The sequence below is a fragment of the Elephantulus edwardii genome, unplaced genomic scaffold, assembly GCF_000299155.1.
Source record: "Elephantulus edwardii isolate Elephantulus edwardi_28Jun2011 unplaced genomic scaffold, EleEdw1.0 scaffold00045, whole genome shotgun sequence".
Lineage (NCBI taxonomy): Eukaryota > Metazoa > Chordata > Mammalia > Macroscelidea > Macroscelididae > Elephantulus > Elephantulus edwardii.
Window position 1 is genome coordinate 17405344 of NW_006399795.1, and position 19972 is coordinate 17425315.

The following is a 19972-nucleotide window of genomic DNA, read 5'->3' on the forward strand; positions in this document are numbered from 1 at the left end:
ATGATGAAGTCCTAGGGAATGTGAGCCGTGGGGCGCTTCGCGGTGGAGTGACTGCTCTGGGATCTTGACCCAGCGGCTTCCCAGGGGGGGGGGCGGCTCCTGGGCTCCCCGCGCAGCGCACACCAGGTACCGGGTTCGCGCTTCCGGGCGGCGGGGTGGAGCCTCTGGGGGCGGGGCTGTCGCGGGCGGGGCCAACGCAGAATCGGGCGGTGGCGGCCGCGGAAATCCGAGCTGGGCCTGTCCCGTGCGCGACCCCATCCCGGTCTCCATCCAGCGAACCCCGGCCTGGGCCATGGACACAGCAGAGCCGGGTAGGGGATTCGGGTGCAGAGTTCGGGGAGGGGCGTCGCCGGCCATTCTCCGTTTCCCACATTGAGGAATCCCTGCCTGTTCCTCGGTCCCTAGAGCCGGGAGAGGAGTTCCTGAATGGTGGGGACGCGAGGACCCTTCACTGCAAGGATCCCAAGCCAAGCGGGGTCCCGAGGCAACAGACCCATCCCCCTCCCCCTTCAGATCCTTCACCCCGGATGCCTGGGGGAGGGGGCCCAGGAAGGGGAAGTGGCCGCTTCTGCTTCTGAATTTTGTCATGGGGGCGGGGTGTCACTGTTATAACTGATGTGATGGGCAACGCAGTAGGGTCCCCCATCGGCTTCCTCCGTAGCCCTGGGCTGGGAACAGTGTCGAAATAGGCCCCTTAAAAGGAGGGACAGCAGAAATGTGTCAGGGTCGGGCTTGCACTTCCGTCTCTCTTTGTGTCTCAGTATACTGTCACTTGCTCTTTTTGTCCCTCATTGTAGCTTCTGTGCTGTGCTTCTGCAGCAGGCTTTGCGCCTGTCTGCCCCACGTGTATTTCCATCTGTCTGCTCTTGGGTCCATGTGGCTCCATTGTCAAGCCAGCTGCATCTCTGGGCGTCTGCTTTGTCACTTAGGTCCTCAGTCCCTGTCTGTGTGGATGTCTGCTTTTCCAATCAGCTCTTGCCCGAAGTCAGCCCCCTCAAGTCCAGTCTCCCTCTACCGAGTGTCAGACACCCACCCCCTGCCCAGAGTCTCCCACCCTCCCAATCCCGTCCCTCCCTCTACTGGGTCGGGAAAGGATGAGCCAATGACACACAGATACTTTTGCAATTGTCCCAGTGAGCTGAGGTGCTGCGGGTAGGGGGAGGCAGCTTTCAGCCCAAGTGGAACATCCCCTCCTTCCAGGGTTACCCCCGGCTCCTGAGGGCAGGAAGAGGTATAGTGACATCTTCCGGAGCCTGGACAACCTCGAGATCTCACTGGGGAACGTGTGAGTCTGAGCCTGGGGCATCCAAAATCCTGTTGGGATCCCCAAATCCAGAACCATTTAGATGCCCTGATACCCCACCAGGAACCTGTAACACCTGCAATCACTTACCTCAAGACCAGATATATCTGAGATGAGACCTTCTAAAACACCTTCATCGCCCTACAACCAAAACCCGGGTCCACTGAGAATCTCCAGCATGCTAATAAAGCCACACCAAATCCATTGTCATGAATGTAATTCTGGTTACAGTGCCCCTATAGGACATAAGAGAAGTGTCCCATCATTCCCATGCTGGTGATCTCCAGCAGATTACCACAGAGTGGCTGATAGGATCAAAACACTGACTTTTTTTATTAGTGGCCAGTTGCTTAATCACTGTGCCACCAGGCTCCCCAACGTGGTCTCAGAATCCCACATACCCTTCACATGACCCCTTAAAACATTTAGAATTCCTATAGCTCCATTCTGAGCCCCAAATTTACTTGGGACACTTCAAACTTTCCCCAAACCAAGGTGACTACAACTACCTTGTCCTTTAAACACTCCATTTCTCAAGCCTCCCAGACACAAGAAATGCTGCCACAGAAGTGATATCTAGGGCCATCCCCCAAATGCTCTAGAGTCCCTAGCACCCTCAGCCTAGGTGAAAATGGGTGGCATCCCGACACCCCTACCCTCCAGGAGCCTTGAGATGCCAGCTGGAGACCCCGTGCTTTCAGAAGACCCTGAGCCAGACAAGGCTCCCACAGCCACTGTGGTGAGAGGGTGGGGAGCTTGGGGATGGGGGTGATTTAAGGGAAGAAGGAGTACTGGGGGGAGGCCAGGACCCCTACTCAGCTTGTTCCTGAGAACTCTGTCTGTCCAGCTCCAGACCAATGAGACCAGTTGTTGGACTAACCCCTCCACAGAGAGTCCTGCACCCCTCACAGGTAAGGGGGGATTGTGATGAGGCTGGCAGGGACATAAAAGAATCTTTCCTTTAGCAAGTTAGGACTGAGCACCTCTTCCGGGGACGGGGGTGTCATTGTTCAGGGTACCAGAGACCCAGCACTGACCATGACATCAGTCTAGTTAGGGAACAGATGTTTACCAGCCAGTGTCAGGTTGCATCCAGGGTACCAAGAGACCATAGGGATATTTGAGGAAACTATGGCGTCCACTTCCATAATAACTTGCCTCTGGAAACCCTATGAACCTGGAGAGAGGATGAAAGGCACCCAAGCGTCAAGGATTCTCCTTCATAGGGTTGCTAGGAGTCGCCTGCGACTCAATGGCACTTAACAACAACAACAACATGAGGGCTTATAACAGGGCCACTGGTCTGAGTTGGGGGTTGAGGGAAGGCTTCCATTAGCAGATGGGTCAGAAGATGGATGTTCCTTCCTGCTCTAGGGGAGGAACTGGACTTGCGACTGGTTCGGACCAAGGGAGGCGTGGATGCAGCCCTGGAGTATGCCAAAACCTGGAGCCGCTATGCCAAGGAGCTGCTGGCCTGGACTGAGAAGAGAGCCAACTATGGTGAGAACCTCTGTTCCCCACCGTGGGCAGTGCCCCTCGCCCCAGCCAGCAGGGCCCAGACTATGGCTGTCTCCCCCAGAACTGGAGTTTGCCAAAAGCATCATGAAGATTGCAGACGCCGGCAAGGGGTCCATCCACCAGCAGGTAGCTAGCCTCAGATCTTGGGGTTGGGTCTTGTCCCCACTGCAGTCCCCACCTAGTTTCCTCCCATCATTCTCCCATCATACCCCAGAGCCACATGCCACTGCAGTACATCTACACGCTGTTTCTGGAACATGACCTTGCACTCGGGGTTCTGGCACAGGAGACAGTAGCCCAGCAGAGGAGGGACTACTACCAGGTGAGGAGATAGAGCAAAAGTGGGGGGCCATGCTTCCCTTCTGGCAGGATTCTGCCCACAGTAGCCAAGGGGATGGTACCATTGTCATCCTAACCACCATGCTTAGCCCCAGATCATGCAGCATATTCAAACCAGGCTGCCTATGTGACTGAAATTGGTTTTGTTTATTTGCAGAGGGGGTGAGGTGCCTATATTCCCTGGAAGGAGCCTTGGGTCTCTGAGGGGGTGGAACGAGGATATGGGGTGACCACGGAAACTTCCTGGTCATGGGGTGGGGGAAGGAGGACCAGAGAAGGAAGCGCATGTGTCTGTGAAACAGAGGCATTACAAGCCCAAGAACGTTCATGTGGGCCCCTCAGGGGTGGCCCAGAGGTGGCTTTCCCATCCCCTGCCTTCACTCACCATCTTGCCAGCCCCTGGCAGCCAAACGAACTGAGATTGAAAAGTGGCGGAAGGAGTTCAAGGAGCAGTGGATCAAGGAGCAGAAGCGAATGGTGAGGACCAGGGTGTGGGTGAGGCAGCCTGGCCAAGGGGACAGGTATTCATGGAGGTGATGCTGACTGGCCCCCTCCCCAGAATGAGGCTGTGCAGGCTCTACGACGGGCCCAGGTCCAGTATGTCCAGCGCAGCGAGGACCTGCAAGCCCGCTCCCAGGGATCCCCGGAGGACCTGGCTCCCCAGGCTTCTCTAGGGCCCAGCAAGCAGCAGGAGCGGCGGCGGCGTTCGCGGGAGGAGGCCCAAGCCAAGGTGAGGACCTTGGACCCTTTCAGCTCTCACGCTGCCACCTCCCATCCTTGCCCACACCTCTCCCACCTGGGTTCCTCTAGGTGCAGGAGGCCGAGATGCTGTACCAGGCCTGTGTCCGCGAGGCCAACGCGAGGCAGCAGGACCTAGAGGCCACCAAGCAGCGAATCGTGTCACATGTGCGCAAGCTGGTGCTGCAGGGCGATGAAGTGCTCAAAAGGGTGAGGCCCTTCCTCAGGGTTTGTAGTGCCTCGTGGTCACCAGGATGCTTCAGTTCCTGCTGCTGCATCTCAAAGGCCACTAAAAGTCACTCTGTCCAAGACAGACTGTGTCTGTCTCCCCTAGAACTGGAGTTCGTCAAAGCATCTTGAAGATGCTTTTGAAACCAGAGCTCCTTGGAGACAAGGATGGCAAAGGTCCGTCTCACATACTTTGGGCACGTTCCTAGGAGAGGCTGTTTATTCCTTGGGAAGGGACATCATGCTTGGGAAGGTGGATGGTCAGCGAAAGAGAGGAAGGCAACAAGATGGGTTGACAGCGTGACTGCAGCTATGGGCTCAAGTGTGTCAGAGATGATGAGGATGGCACAGGATGGAACGGGGTTCAGATCTGTTCCTAGGGTCTCTATGAGTCGTCCTCGACTCAGCAACACTTAACAACTATGCAAGGCCAGGCCATCCCAAGCTCCTTGACCCCACCCTCGGGTGCCCCAGCCTAGCTAAACTTTGTCCAGCTCTCTAAGCCCCATCTCACCAGTTCTGCCTAACTGCCCTAAAATGTCCCTGCCCTGTTCCCAGGCCACAGCCCACGTTCCTAAGCCACGTAACTCTTACAGCTCGGCCCCAGCTGCCCCTGCCCCTCCCACCCCCATAACTACAGACGCCTGGCCCATCCCTGACCTACACACTGGCTTTGCCCCGCAGGTAACCCTGGGCCTGTTTGGGCTACGTGGTGCACAGGCCGAGCGTGCCCCCCGTGCCTTCGCAGCCCTGGCCGAGTGCTGCAGCCCCTTCGAGCCCGGCCAGCGCTACCAGGAGTTTGTGCGGGCAATGCGACCAGAAGCTCCCGCGCCCCCACCACCCACCTTCTCGTTCCAAGAGTTTGTGCAAACAGCTCACAGGTGGGCTGGGGGCCAGGCGCCAGAGCTCAGCTGAGGGAGGGTCCATGAGCTCAGCCTCTGGACTTGAAATTCAGTGCCCAGATGCTGGGAGGGCTGAACTTGGGGGTCTTGCCTTGGTGGGGCCACATTGCACAGGGAGCATCAGGGTATTTGGGTGTTGTCACCATAACATAGATTGAACCTTTGAACCTTCTCTCAGCTCCCCTGTGGACACTAGAAAGAAGTTATCGGGCCCCCTGCCTCCACGGCTGGATGAGGGTGCAACTGAGTCAGGGTCCTGGGAGGACCCTGGTCCCCGCTGGCAGGGTGAGTGCCATGAGGATGGGGTGGGTGGTGGCGCCAAGCTCTGGTCAGACTCACCAGCCTGTTCTTTCCTAGGGACCCCAGTCCCGACCCCGGGCAGTGATGTGGAGAGCATCGGGGGAGCCAGCGAGTCCCGATCCCTGGATTCGCCTACTTCCAGCCCAGGTAGGGCCAGGGCCTGGCCCTGACCGACTCCTGACTTCTGACCATTCTCCAGCCACTGGTCCAGCCCTGATCCTCAGTCTTCAATGTGTTCTTTGACCTCTGACCTACCTCACACACACCCGATCTTCAGCTTCTGTCTAACTTTTGAACTATTTACCCCCTAGGCCTTTCTCCAATCCCTGACCTCTGACCTGTCTGATTAACCCCGCCCCCTGCACTCTCACCTCATTCCCAACGGCCATCTGTGAATGGTTCTGGAATCCAGAAGGGTCTTAGCCCCCTGGCCTCCTCATGACCCTCATGTGACAGTTCCCTTTGCCCCCCCCCCGTGATTCTCTGGCCCAGGCTCAAGGCGGCTTATGAAGGCCCCGTCCACAGGCACTGAGTCCTCAGATGACTTTGAGGATAAAGACCCTGGTAAGGCACAAGCGGGGTGGGCCGTGGTGGGATGAGTGGGTGGAGCAGGCCTCTGACCCCCCCTGCCCCCCACAGACCTGGGAGATGGACTGGAGAATGGGACGGCTAGTCCCTTCAGGAAGTGGACACTGTCCACCGCGGCACAGACCCACCGGCTTCGGCGACTCCGGGGGCCAGCCAAGTGCCGAGAATGTGAGGCCTTCATGGTCAGCGGCACTGAGTGTGAAGAGGTACAGCCTGGGCCGATGACCTGATGACCCCCACTGACCTCACTGTTGTCCCCAACTTGAGATCTCTATGACTTTCCTAACCCAGGATCTTTAATGATCTCTGATGGTCTCTCATGACCCCTGAGGACCCGTGACCTTTTCTTCTGCCACAGGCCCCCTGATGACCTCCCTGACCCCAGACTCTTGTGATCTCTCCCCCAGTGCTTTCTGACCTGCCATAAGCGCTGCCTTGAGACCCTGCTGATCCTGTGTGGACACAGGCGGCTCCCTGCACGGACCCCCCTCTTTGGGGTTGACTTTCTGCAGCTGCCCAGGGACTTTCCAGAAGAAGTGCCCTTCGTGGTGACCAGGTGTACGGCTGAGATAGAACACCGTGCCCTGGGTGTGCAGGTGCCACCTTGACCGCCCCCCCCCCAACTGTCCCCGGAGGGGATCTGAGCTCTACCAATGTCCAGTCGCTGACCCAGGTGTCTACCCACCTCTGGCCCTGCAGGGTATTTACCGAGTGAGCGGGTCCCGAGTCCGTGTGGAACGATTGTGCCAGGCCTTCGAGAACGGCCGGGCATTAGTGGAGCTGTCGGGGAACTCGCCTCATGATGTCTCGAGTGTTCTCAAGCGGTTTCTTCAAGAGGTGAGGGCTGGGAAGCTGGAGGGACAGGATGGGCAGGCCCAGGCCCAGGCCCTGCCAAGCCTGCCAACACGCATGTCCCTGCCCATTGCACTCCCAGCTCACCGACCCCGTGGTCCCCTTCCACCTCTACGATGCCTTCATCTCTCTGGCCAAGACCCTGCATGCAGACCCTGGGGGCATCCCTGGGACCCCCAGTCCCAGCCTCGAGGTCATCCGCTCCATCAAGACCCTCTTGGCGCAGCTGCCCGACTCTAACTACAACACCCTGCGACACCTGGTGGCCCATCTGTTCAGGTGGGCACTTGACTTATGACCTGAGGTGTAGATCTGTGACACCACCCTCTGAAATATAAATACTGATGTAAGGGCCTGACCCTTGACATTGTCCTTTAGTCTTTGACAGTCATTCTGTGTGTTCTGAACTTTAACACACGATCCCTGACTTCTTGTATTGACCTCTGACCATCCCTATCCTGGACATGTCCTACTGGTCTCAGACAATGGCCAAAACCACTTATCTGTGACCTGGCATCCCAATGGTCCTGCCCTTAGCCTGAGGCCGATGGCTGGGCACCCCACTCTGACCCTTCTCTTCTCACTTTCCCCAGGGTGGCTGCACAGTTTGAGGAAAACAAGATGTCTGCAAACAACCTGGGCATTGTGTTTGGGCCAACACTACTGCGCCCACCTGGCTGTCCAGGGACATCTGGTCCTGGCCCCGTCGCCTGCCTGCTGGACTCAGGGTATCAGGCCCAGCTGGTTGAGTTTCTCATCGTGTACTATGAGCAGATCTTTGGGATGGACGAGCTGCCCCTGGCCACAGAGTCATCATTCCAAAACCCCACCTCAGCGCCCGGAGCTTGCACAACAAGCCCCCAGCCAGCACCCTCACACCTCATCTCAGATGCCAGGTCACCAGCCCAGGCCTCAGACCCAGACCCAGGCCCTGAGCTCCACTATGTCCTGGAGAAGTGTCCTGAAGCCGTGCCTACTGAGGTAAGAAATAGCTACTTACTCTTCTCTCTTTCTTGTTTAAATTTTCTCTTTCAGCCTCTGTCTCCCTCACTTGTATGACCAGTGTTCATTCTGGAAGGAACACTGAAGAACAGAATAGTGGATTATAATGGAGTGACAACACAGGTTATGCCCTGGAGTGACCATTCATTATCTCAACAGATTATTTACTGAACACCTACTATGCTCCCAGGTGGCACACAAATTATTGTTTCAACTCTGAGCTGAAAGGTTGGTGTTCAAATCCACTCCTGGTGCTCAGTTTTGAAAGCCTCACAGAGCGCAGTGTTACACTTCTGCCCAACAGGAGCTAACAACAAGGACCAAGCACAGTTCTAGGCATTAGAGACATTCGTTATACATCAGAGCAAAACAGGCCAGTGCACCACCCTCCTAGTGGAGATGAGACCACAGTAAACCACAAATACGATTCAAAGTCCATTATGTAGGTGAGACTTCTGGTGGCTTAGTGGTAAGGAATTGTACTGTGAACTCAAAAGGATGCGGTCTGAATCCACCAGCTGCTCCACAGGAGAAAGATGTGCAGTCTCCTCCCATGTGATTTACTGTCTCTAAAAACCTTCTGGAAGGTCACTATGGGTTGGTCCTGATTCGACGGTATGTGACAACAACAACAGCAACATGGAGAAGTTCTCCATAGTACTATGAAGAGTGCTATGGTAGCAGAAGCCAAGAAATCCAAAGACATATCACATGGAAAAAATCTGCTGTCAGGGACTTCTCCAAAGTGCTAACGAGCAATAATGTCAGCTGAAAGACTAAGGTGGACCTGATCCAAGCCATGGGTTTTTGTGTGGTGGTTTTTTTTGTTTATTACTTGCTATGCATCTGAAAGTTGGACATTGACCAAGGATGACAGAAGAATCAATGCCTTTGAGTTGTGGTGCTGTAGAAGAGTACTGGATAGCCCATGGATGGCCAAAAGAACAAACTAATCTGTCTTGGAGAAAAATACAACCAGGGTGCTCCTTGGAAGCAAAGATGATGAAGCTTCGTCTCACATACCTTAGGCACATGGACAGGAGAAGCCAGTCTTTAAAGAGGGACATCATGCTTGTAAGAGTGGAGGTTCAGAGAGACCTTCAATGGGATGGGTTGACATTATGACTGTAACAGTGAGTTCAAATATATCAGAGATAGTGGAGAAAAGTTAGGTCAAGGTTCAGATCCACTGTTCACAGAATTACTAGGAGTCACATTTGACTTGACAACATGTAACTTCAGCATGGAGAAGAGAGTAAGGGGTTTCAGGGCTCCCGGTGGGAGTAGAGGGCTATTTATTGTCCTATGTGGGATGTTGTGTGCAGGCCTCATGGAAGAGGTAGCTAGGAGCAAAGGCTGGAAGAAGAGGAGGGAGCTATGTGGTGATTGGGAATGGTATACCAGGTAGAGACCCTGAGCTGAGGACCTACGATGTTCAGGGCACAGCCTTCCAGGGGAATGAGTGAATGGGAGGTGGCAGGAAGGGAGACCAGAGAGAGGTTCACCTAGATGACTCAGTGGGTCACCACTGATCTCTTCCCTCCTCTGCCAAAATCAAAACTAAACTCATTGTGGTCAACTCAGCTTGACTCTTAATGGTCCTGCAGGACAGAAGAGAACCATACCATAGGCTTTCCAAGAAGCCAACTGTGACATCTTTCTCCTATGAAGTGGCTGGTGGGTTTGAACCACTAACCTTTCAGTTAGCAGCCAGCCCGGGTTCCTGTAGGGGGCACTTTTGAGACAGCTGGTTTAGCATGTGGGTCCTTTAGTCAAACTTGCCTGTCAGGACCAGAGCACACGTGCAAAGCAGGAAGGCTTGTGCATGTGACTCTTCTGGAGGCCTCCCTCAGATCTTGCCCTTCCCACAGCAGCCCACAGCAGCATGCTGGGGTCTGACACCTTAAAGGCACTCGGGCGCTAACCACCACTGAGCTGTAGGTAGGACAGTGAGAACAGAAACTAAGAGCAGACTTAAGATTTCAGAAGCAGAACTAGGTGGGAACATGGGTTCACAGCCAGCACCAGACCCACAAATGACTGCTTCACACTGCTGTGTTAGTCTGCTCAGGTTAGTCTAGTCTGATTAGTGGTCCAACTGGAAATTAAGTGCTGTTCTCTGTAGGACAGGCAAGAAGTACAGTTTTGAGGAGATTGTCTCTTATTCAAACTGCTTGAGGAACATCTGCAGGTCCAGAAATAAACCCTCAGCTCTCCAGCAGGCTTGAAGTACTGGGATTTTGCTGTTGGGGTTCATCCCTCTGTTTCTCCATGCAGAGTCCAGCCCTGCAGGTTGACCAGGGAGAGGAAGTGGACACAGACACCAGAGATGGGGCAAGTGAAGGTGAGTGTGTTTGGGAGTAGCCCAAGGAGTTCTTGGGGTAAAGGCACCCCTACTCTAGGCTGGTTTCACGGGGAGAGGGCTCCTGAGGAGAGGCACGAAGGCCATGGGGATGTTCAGCATTGGCCACCCCATCCCCATAGCATCCGGCCGAGGCCCCGAGGACTCACTCCTGGGAACACAGCCCCGTGGCCACTTCAGCCGCCAGCCTGTGAAGTATCCTCGGGGTGGGGTGCGGCCTGTCACCTACCAGCTATCGAGCTTGGCCCTGGTGGCTTCCAAGCTGTGTGAGGAGACCCCTGTCACCTCAGTGTCCCGTGGGAGCTTGCGGGGACGAGGGTCTGGCCCTGCCGCTGCCTCCCCAGAGGGCAGCCCCTTGCGCCGCACCCCACTGCCCAAGCACTTTGAGATCACCCAGGAGACGGCCCGGCTACTCTCTAAGCTGCACAGTGAGGCTGTACCCAGAACCACTTGCTGCACGGACCACCAGCCTGAGGCCACCTGCTTTGGAGACCCCCAACCTGAGGAAGTGGAGGAGCATCTTTAACCAACCCCAAACCTGGCAGAAGGACTAAGAAGAGGGACCCACTTTCCCCCGCCTTCCCCCACTGGCAGCCTGATAGCAGGCCAGTGGTTCAGTGTTGAGGTGCTTGGAAGAGTTCTTAGGAGGAAAGGGGGCAACATCAGGGAGGCCTAACCCCCTCTGTGGAACAATGTTCCAGGACCCCTACCCTAGGACTAGACACAGGTAACTCAGGGTCAATGCTCAGGGTCAACCCAGGCCAGTGTATCTTTGGGGTCTACCCTAGTTTCTGTCCCCTGGGGCAGGGGTGCCTCTTACTTCAGTGGTAGCTGTACCTTCCCTCCCTCCTGCCTCCTTTGCTGATCATGTCGAAGGAGTAGGTGGCTCAAACCTACCTCTTCTCTTCCTGGTGAGATCTGGGGTCCGGTGGCCCGTGAATAAACCATGTCCCAGGGGCTCTCGTGTGTGTGTGTTTCTTTACCATGGGTGGGTGACAGAGACATCATGGATGGCAGCATCTCCCGCTCCCCTTCTCCTAGCAGGAAAAGCCCGTGACCCTATTAATCTCCAATCCTCCCTCAGCAGCCAGGGGCCTCCTGGTGAGTCATGCCTGCATCCCAATCAAGTCCTGTACAATCAAATAAATATAACCACGTGCAGATAACCGGGACAATGCAGCTGTATGCTCTGGGCCGTGGGAGGCCAGGCTGCCACGGAGAGGCCGGGGGAGGAGGCCACTGGGCCCGGCAGGGTGCAGGGGGTGTGGGGGTGAGATCACCAGAAACCTGAGTGCCGCTGGATGCTGGGCGGCCAAGGGCTGGTGAGGCCCACGGGTCGGCTCTGGAGGTGGGCGGGGCTGCCGGGGGGGGGGTCCTCTGGGAGTGAGGTTTGCAGCGATTGGACATCAGAAAGCAGGGGGAGGGGGACAGGCAGTAAGAAGGGTCGTGGCCACCCCCCACACCCCGCCACCCGAAGTTGTACCCCAGGTGGTGCTAGGTCTCAGCGGGAATTCTCTGGTTCCCTGCCCGGTCAGCCTTGAAGGTTCAAAACTGCAGGCGTGTGAAGTGTGCTGAAGCCAGAGTGGGGGTCTCGTGCCGGAAATGGAGCGTGGTGACCCAGGGGCCGCACTGCGGGGAGGAAATAAAGGGGCTGCAGTTTCCGGGTGACCTTACCCGCCTCCCGAAGGCAGGACACCCCAGGTGGCAGTGGCAAGGCTCCCCCAGGTGCTGGGGCCGGGCGGGGTGTCCTGGACGGGGTGGGGGCGGGGCTCCCCAGGTGGTGGGGCGCAACGGAGGGGGCGGGGGGCGGGGCACCCGGGGCTGGACCCGCCTCCCGCCCGCTCTCTCCGCCCGCGCCCAGCGCACCCGGACTCTTCGCTGCTCCCGCCGCCGTGCCGCTGCAACTGCTGGCCGGCCATGGGCTTGGGGCCCACGCCAGTCCCCCGTGAGCCCACCCAGTCCCCTGCGTGACGGGCAGCCCAGGTGAGGCTGGCACTGACGGAGGGGGTGCGGGTCGCGGGGAGGCGCTCCCGGCCCCGCGGCCTCTCTAGGAAGGTCTGCGGGGCCTGGGAAGACACATGCCTGTGGGGCTGGGGTGCCGCCCTCTCCTTCCCTCCTCTTGTCTTAGCCTGGGCCGTCGAGTAGACCGAGCAGCCGCCGCTTCTTGACCTCCTCTTTTGTCCCCGGAATCACCAGTTTTCCGACCCGCCCGAACGGCCTGGAGTCCTGCCTCCCTTGGCTCTGTTTGCACCCAAAGTCAGCTGCCCAACTTTTGGGGGCACCTAGTAAGGCCCGCCTGGGTCGTCTCGATCACCTCCACGCCCTGCATGGATCGCCTCTGCTTCCCAACACCAATTTCACCCTTCCACAAGCACATCTAGTCTCCGCTCCCCGCAGTGACCGGCACCCAAGTGGACCTTCCCCAATCTGTTCAAGCTCACGCCCCTTTGTCCTGTCCCAGCCCCTTCCCCTCCCCCCTCATAGAGGGCACGTGGGCTGGGATTGGTTTAGAGAAACCAGTCAATTATTTGATTAGCTCTTGCCTAAAAGTCTTAAGTGCACTTAGAAACAAGCCCCCACCTTACCCATGGCTCTTTCTTTTACTTAGTCCCCATTAACATCCTTTCACTGGGAGGGATCCTTGCCTTTCCAGCTCCTGACCCTCCCCTTCTGCAGAACAGCTTCTGCTTCCTGTGTCCTTCCAACAAGCAACTACACTGACAGTTCCCTCTGTACCCTCAGGTGGTCACTATGAGCCACTGCTACTACAACAGTAGCATCACCTTCTTCTACAACAACAGTGGCAAGAAGCTCAGCGACCAGTGGCTGCCCAAGGATGTGGTTATAGTGACTCTGGGCCTGGTGGTGAGCGTGCTGGTGCTTCTGACCAACCTGCTAGTCATCGCAGCCATTGCATCCAACCGCCGTTTCCACCAGCCCATTTACTACCTGCTGGGCAACCTGGCTGCTGCCGACCTCTTTGCTGGCGTGGCTTACTTCTACCTCATGTTTCACACCGGCCCTCGAACCTCCAGCCTGTCTCTGGAGAAGTGGTTCATTCGTCAGGGCCTGCTGGACTCGAGCCTGACGGCGTCGGTGGCCACAATGTTGGCCATTGCCCTGGAGCGTTACCGCAGCGTGATGGCTGTGCAGTTGCACAACCGCCTGCCCCGTGGCCGCATCTTCATGCTCATTGTAGGCGTGTGGGTGGCAGCCGTGGTCCTGGGGGTGCTTCCTGCCTACTCCTGGAACTGCCTCTGTGCCCTGGACCGCTGCTCTCGCATGGCGCCCTTGCTCAGCCGCTCCTATCTGACCGCCTGGGCCCTGTCCAGCCTGCTGGTCTTCCTACTCATGGTGGCTGTCTACATCCGCATTTACTTCTATGTGCGGCGGCGGGTGCAGCGCATGGCGGAGCATGTCAGCTGCCACTCTCACTACCACGAGACCACACTCAGCCTGGTCAAGACAGTCGCCATTATTCTGGGTGAGTGGGGGGGGCCCCCAAATGACCCAGGGATTCCCTCCCATCAACTCCCACAATGAACAAAACAAGTGGTCCAATAAGAGTTCTAGGTAGATGGAACAGAATGGTGAGAATCCCAAGACAGGATCAAGCCAGGGCTCTCCAAGAGAAGAGGAGGCCAGTATGGTCGCCCTGCATGAAGTCAGGCTGTTAGCAAGGCTGAGAGGGCCCGGGAGGTGACTGGGTTTTGTTCTCTGTTCTGTGAGCCACCCTTCAGAGTTTTTGAGCAAGGGATAACATGCTCGCTCGGGTTGATAAATACAAAATGGATTGGATGGAAGAGGCTGAACAGATAGATCTAGCTTCTCCTATCAGGTTACCCCTACCCCCAAGAATGGAAAACCACCCTTCCCCCCAGTGAGTAGCTGACCTATTCCATGGTGACCTCTTCCCCTGTGAAACAACCTTCCCACACTGGAAATTTCCAAGGCTCTGGCTATATTATTGAATCCCTGGGTTAAATGCTTGCCTGCTAAAGGGAAGGTAAGTGGTTCAGACCCGCTAGGAGTTCCACAGGGGAAATCGTGGCAACCTGCTTCCAGAAAGCTTTCCGTAATGCAGATCTGTTGTTGATAGGATAGCTGTAGTTGTAGTCAGTTTGCAGGCACTTCACAACAGTCTGTCTTGCAGGGTTGCTGTGAGTTAGAACCAGCTCAGTGGCATTGAGTTTGGTATGATTGCCTTTGCAAAGGTTTTGTGTTTTTTTTTTTTCCTCCGGCATTTTGCCAAATAAATGGCATTGAAGAGACCAAAAAGATAGGTCTAGGAGAAGGTGCAGCCAGAGTGCTCCTTGAAGGCAAAGATAATAAAGCTTCATCACCCATACTCTGGGCGTGTTGCTGGGAGAACTTAAGCCTTGGAGAGGGACATAGTAACTTGGAAAGGTGGAAGGACAGCAAAAGAGAGGAAGACCCTCAATGAGACGGATTGACACAGTGACTGCAGCTGTGGGCTCGAGTATATTGTGAGGATGGCACAGGATAAGACAGAGTTCAGGTCTGTTCACAGGGTCACTGTGAGTCTTACTCAAATCCACAACACCTAACAACAACAAATTACTCAGGAAAGTATAGAGACAAATTCAAAGACGGGTCCCCTCCTCAGCATTCTGCGTCTTCTGCGCGATCGGTAGTTGTTACCCGAGCTCTGGAAACCCCATTAGTCTTGAGGTTCAGAGCTGGGGCTGCCAGGCCTCCTCACACCCTGCACTTCTTCCGTTCCGCAGGGACGTTTGTGGTCTGCTGGACGCCAGCCCAGGTGGTGCTGCTCTTGGATGGTCTGAACTGCAAGTCCTGTAATGTCTTCGCTGTAGAGAAATATTTCCTGCTCTTGGCTGAGTCCAACTCTCTGGTCAACGCCGTGGTGTACTCGTGCCGTGATGCCGAGATGCGCCGCACCTTCCGCCAGCTTCTGTGTTGTCTGTGGCTCCGCCGGCCCACCCATGATTCTAACCGCTACAAACCCTCCATCCAGGCAGGGGCCAGCACGCGCATCATGCTTCCTGAGAATGGCCATCCCCTGATGGATTCTACCCTCTAGCTGCCTTGAACTGCAACAGGATGCAGCAAGTGAGAGTGTTAGATCCACAGGTCCTGTGTGCTCAGGCGGCCATGGACTTCAACTGGCTCAGCCCCATCCACCAAACAGTCTTACAGGCAAACCCAAGGGCTGGTGCAGCACATCACCACCTCCAGGCCTACTGCTCTTGTCCCACTGCCTGCCCTGGGGCTTGGGGCAATCTCTGAGAGACTGGGAGAATTAGGTGGAAGCAAGACTCTGGATTTTCTCAGACTCATCTCAGGTTTTGGGTTTTGTTTTTTTTTAAATGAACATTTTTCTATTTTTATAGCACATCCCTCATGAGTCCTGTGGACTGACTGGAGGTCCTGGCTAGTGATTTGGGTGCTTAAAAGGTGAGAAGGATGAAGGCTCTCTCAGACCATGCTACACAGTATGAAAGGGCATCAAGGAAGGACCATGGATATATCATCTACCAAAGACTGCTGCTTTAGGGGTGCAGGCTAAGGGGCTACGGAGCACAAGTTGGGAATGATTGAGCCCTTTGCCGCCTTAGGGTACTTGCTTGTCGCGATTAGAATTGAGGAGGGTTAATTCCTTCTGCTCTGAGGTCTCCAAATTATTGTCTGTGACCCATTTGACCTGTTCTGTGTTCCTAATTGTCCACTGTGGCAGTGGTACCCAAAGGGATCTTTCAATGTGCGTCTCCTCAGCTCTGTTCTCATTCACTTAAAACTTCATCTCACATATTTTGGGCATGTTGCTAGGAGAGGCTATTCCTTGGAGACAGACATCATACGTGGAAAAGTGGAGGGATGGTGAAAGAGAGGAAGCCCCTCGATCAAGTGGATTGACACAGTTGACTGAAGCGGTGGACTCAAGTGTGTCAGACATGATGAGGATGGTACAGGACAGGGTTCAGCTCTGTTGTTCATAAGGTCACTATCCGGCAGCTCCTGACAACAAGGCTGTCTGTTATTCTCCCTCTCTGGAATCTTTTTTTTTCCTGCTCTCTTCTGCATCTTCATGTCTTCTTCCTGTTCTCATGCTGCCATCTCACTGCCTGTCTGCCTGTCTCCTTCTGGAAGAAGATTAAAAGACCCTGGGGTGGTCTCTAACCTATGTGAGTCCTATGTGTTAGCTGCTTTTTTTCCCTACAGTCTAAATTGAGTTTTTTAAGTCAGGAGTCCTGACCATCTCATTGCCCAATGCATCACCTACCTACAGCTTGGGAGCCACAAGCAGTGGGTTCTTTGGAGCAAAATCCTTGGTTTCAGAGTTGCCATTCATTTATTGAGGTCCTCTGAGCTGCTGGGCACATTGATAAGTACTTTATTTCCACTATTTAAGAATCACCTGCATCTTACGGTGATAGCAGTATACTTGGCTTTTTTTTTAACACTTGGCTTTTTAAAGGATTTTTTATTTTTTTTATTTTCTATTGGCAGTTCACTTGTTTTTGTGTGAAGTTAGTCATTCAGAGTTTAAGATCTTCTTGCCCATGGTCACACAGCTTCGAAAGGGCACAGAGGTGCTTTGAGGAACTAGAGAGGCACCTGGGGGAAAGGGCTTTGGCATCTCACCAGTTCCTGGTGAGTCACAAGCTCAGCCCATTTCACCCTGCCCCTGCTCCAGTCCCCCAAAGCTTCAGGAAAACCAGCCCCATGATGACACCCTGCCTGGCACAGAGGATCAGAATCTAGATTTTGTTCTCTCACCTCAGTGGTGAAGAGACAAAGCTATGTCCTTAATTTTAGACCCACATCCTGAATAATAGTCACTATTTGAACCCAGTTCTCTCATAAGAGGCCTGACTCTTAAACCACAAGCTCATATACTGCTTACAAATGAAAAATTTCTAGGTCCTACTGTATTGAGTCTGGGTTTCCCCTTGGGGAAATTCCCTATCCCCCTAATCCAACTCCCTGTGGAGGCAAGAATAAATTGGGGAAAAAAAAAAAAAGAATAAATTGGGGGTGCTGGCTACTTCTGCAGGATCCAGGTGAGTACCAGAAGGGCCAGAGGCCTGAATCTCTAGAGATGCCATCCAAGTCAGCACCTTCCACCATGTGCTCAGGCCCATGGTGTTTGAAGCACATGCCTGTGAAAGATGTGAGCTCAGTCTCATTGGAGCTCAGGGCCTAGTGGACAGAGACATCGCTTTGGGTACTTAGATGTATTACAATTGACCAATTCCTATGGGCTGGGGACTCCCAGTGGCCTCCAAAAGGCAGCCCTCTTAGACCAGTTTGTCAGCTATGTCTCGTGGGTCTTTTTCGGGCTCTTTGTCAGGTGGTTTTAAACTTGTCTCCTGGTCCCTGAAGTTTTTGCCCATCCCTGCCAGCTCCTCACAGTTTTCCAAAGTTACCCTCTCCTTCTCAGTCAGGCCTCTGCACTCTGCTGTGATAGTAGCTGTGCTTTTGTACAAGTTACACCCTTTGCTGTTCTCCAGGGATCTTATTACTTCTTGTCACCGGGGCCAAGTGTTGGGTTCCCTTCATCAGGGAGCTTTCCCTGTTTTTACACTCAGCCTATGTCATTCATTTCCATTCACTTTTAGAGTCTCTCCTTTTCCAACCACACCAGATAGTGATTGAATTTTCTGTCCAACAGCAGGAGAAAGAAATGGTTTTTGCCCTGAAGGTGTTCCCAGCAAGGCTGAGGACCCCTGACAGAGCCCCCAACCATTGCCTATCTTTGAAGAAGTGATCCATGCTCAGTTTGTTCCTTTTCTCACCCAAGACCTCTCCATGATTCCAGGACACCTAAGAGTGAGAAACAGACCTGCAAAGATCAGCTCTTAGTGGGGGTGCATTCATTTGTTAACCACAGACTGACTGGGTGGTGTCTTGTAGGCCTGGAATGTAGGGTGAGAGGATGAATCAAAAAGTAAGATGGCTCTTACACTGAACCTTGAAAGGTGAATAGAATTGACCCATGCCATCAACCAGCAGAGGAAGCCAGGAAGCTGAACTGGGGCTCTGGGATTCTGGGTGCTGATGGGGAAGTGAGGATTCTGAAGAGGGGCACATTCGAAGAAGGTTTTACTAGGATTTTAAGAATGAAAGTTCTGAGAAGCAGGAACTCTGTGAACTTTTCAGAGAAATGGAATGCGGGTTCCGAGGGGAAGCAGGAACCCTGAGGATCTGAGGGTTCCGGGTACTAGTGGATTCTGAGGAGGAGTTCCGAGGTGCCAGGGATGCTGGAGGACGACTCTAAGGAAATGGGGGTTTGAGGGCCTCCAAAGCAGAGTGACGCCAGAGTCGTCCTCTTCGAGGGGGAAGACTGGGTGGGGGTAGGGAACACCGTTGCCTTAGCAACCCCCAACCGAGTCGAGGGCCCCGTATGGGGCTTTTGGGGGCACGTCCCCCGGTGATTGGGTGGTGGGGACCAGGTCTGGGACGACGGCGGCAGCGGTTGGCTGGTCACGCGAGGGGGCGGTGCCTCGCAGCCTGGCTGGCCACAGAGGGGGGGGACGGGGCGTGGCCCAGGCAGTGGCGCCGAGCCCTGCAGAACGGGGCGGGGGCGGGGTGCAGCGGCCCAGCCTGCAGCGGTTGGCCATTGGTGGTAGGGGGCGGGGCCTAGGGGCGCGCGGTCTGTTGTGATTGGCTGTGGCTCTCGACCATCCCAACCTGGGTTACACTCCTCAGAGGCTGCCTGCCCCATCATCCTTGGATTCCACCCCTTGGCCTGCATCACCCGCCTCCTCCCTAGCCATCCCCTGGGCGACATCTGCAGTAGATCATCGCCATCACTGACCAGAGCCTGAATGGGACACAGGCCATCACCGACCAAAGCCTGATATAAGGCACTGGCATGCGGTCGTGGGCGCCCGGGGTGGGGACCGCTCTGGAATGAGCTTTTGCGTGGAGGCCCCGGTGGGACGGGTGAGGCCTTAGGTCTGGTCGGGAAGCCAGCGGAGGGGGGAGAGGGCCAAAGCTGGTTCTGAAACCAAGAAGATCCTGGGTTAAATGGAAGGATAAAAATGGGACGAAGAAATGGACTAAAAGGTTTTATGAGCTTGGACAGAGATAAGATTGGAAAGGGTTGTAGGGTTGAAAGCTGCTTCCCGGGCGAGAGGGGTGAGTTTAAGAGACATTTGTGAATGGGGAGGTTTATGGGATGTAATATAGTTAAAAGGAAGTTAATAGTGAGTTGTTAGATGCCTTTGAGTTTAGGTGCTGACTTAGTCTTGTTTTCAAAACTGGTGATCTGAAGGAAAGAAAGTAACAGAATAATAGCAATAAATTATGATCAATACTGTAAGAGACCCTGGAGAGTGGTCAGGGAGAGTGGGCTTGGAATGGTCACAGCACTGAGAGGGAAGTGTGGAAAAAAGCTAGACTCTGGGACAGGAAGTCTGAGTTGAGTTCAGAAAAAGACTGGAATTAAATGACTCTGACCTAGAATGCAGCAGGAGTTGCAATGGGAAAATCCTATAGAGTAAGACTACCTGATACCCTTAATTCCACCTACCACTTACCAGCCAGCCACCTTCCTGTGGAACAACAAAATCTGTCACAAGTTACAGGCACTTTGTCATATTTGAGTCCTGTTCAGGTTGATGTTATCATTGTTGTTAAGTAACTTCAAGTTAACTGTAACTCAGAGCAAGCCTTGGAACAACAGATTAGAAATTTGCCCATCCTCCAATGTGCTCAAGTACATTGTTGCAGTTACACTGTAGTGTCCCCTTCACTTTCACTGAGACGCCACCCTTCTCAGCAAGATGTCTTTTTCCAAGGACTGGCCCCTCCTTAAAACATGTCATGAAAGAACTGGGGCGGGGGGGGGGGGGG

General features: G+C 54.6%; 2 protein-coding genes across 2 annotated transcripts; both read left to right on the top strand.

The window, feature by feature from the left end:
* Nucleotides 1-292: 292 nt before the first annotated feature.
* GMIP (GEM interacting protein) lies at nucleotides 293-10658 on the top strand. The gene is made up of 21 exons (XM_006885960.1): nucleotides 293-311; nucleotides 1201-1285; nucleotides 1967-2042; nucleotides 2157-2214; nucleotides 2678-2803; nucleotides 2883-2947; nucleotides 3036-3143; nucleotides 3557-3637; nucleotides 3720-3890; nucleotides 3971-4108; nucleotides 4811-5007; nucleotides 5207-5313; nucleotides 5386-5475; nucleotides 5821-5892; nucleotides 5968-6122; nucleotides 6324-6512; nucleotides 6616-6753; nucleotides 6851-7047; nucleotides 7362-7749; nucleotides 10048-10114; nucleotides 10255-10658. Exons 1-21 carry the CDS (start codon nucleotides 293-295, stop codon nucleotides 10656-10658), a joined length of 2931 nt encoding a protein of 976 aa, XP_006886022.1.
* A 2222-nt stretch (nucleotides 10659-12880) lies between these two features.
* On the top strand, nucleotides 12881-15194 carry LPAR2 (lysophosphatidic acid receptor 2). Its single transcript, XM_006885856.1, has 2 exons — nucleotides 12881-13616; nucleotides 14881-15194. The coding sequence occupies exons 1-2, from the start codon at nucleotides 12884-12886 to the stop codon at nucleotides 15192-15194; spliced, it is 1047 nt and encodes a 348-aa protein (XP_006885918.1). The 5' UTR covers nucleotides 12881-12883.
* The last annotated feature ends 4778 nt before the right edge of the window (nucleotides 15195-19972 follow it).

Coding starts and splice junctions, on each gene's coding strand:
- GMIP (XM_006885960.1), top strand. Junction 4,109..4,810: donor GCGATGAAGTGCTCAAAAGG/GTGAGGCCCTTC, acceptor TTTGCCCCGCAG/GTAACCCTGGGCCTGTTTGG. Junction 6,513..6,615: donor ACCGTGCCCTGGGTGTGCAG/GTGCCACCTTGA, acceptor CTGGCCCTGCAG/GGTATTTACCGAGTGAGCGG.
- LPAR2 (XM_006885856.1), top strand. CDS start 12,884: ATGAGCCACTGCTACTACAACAGTAGCATCACCTTCTTCTACAACAAC. Junction 13,617..14,880: donor GACAGTCGCCATTATTCTGG/GTGAGTGGGGGG, acceptor TCCGTTCCGCAG/GGACGTTTGTGGTCTGCTGG.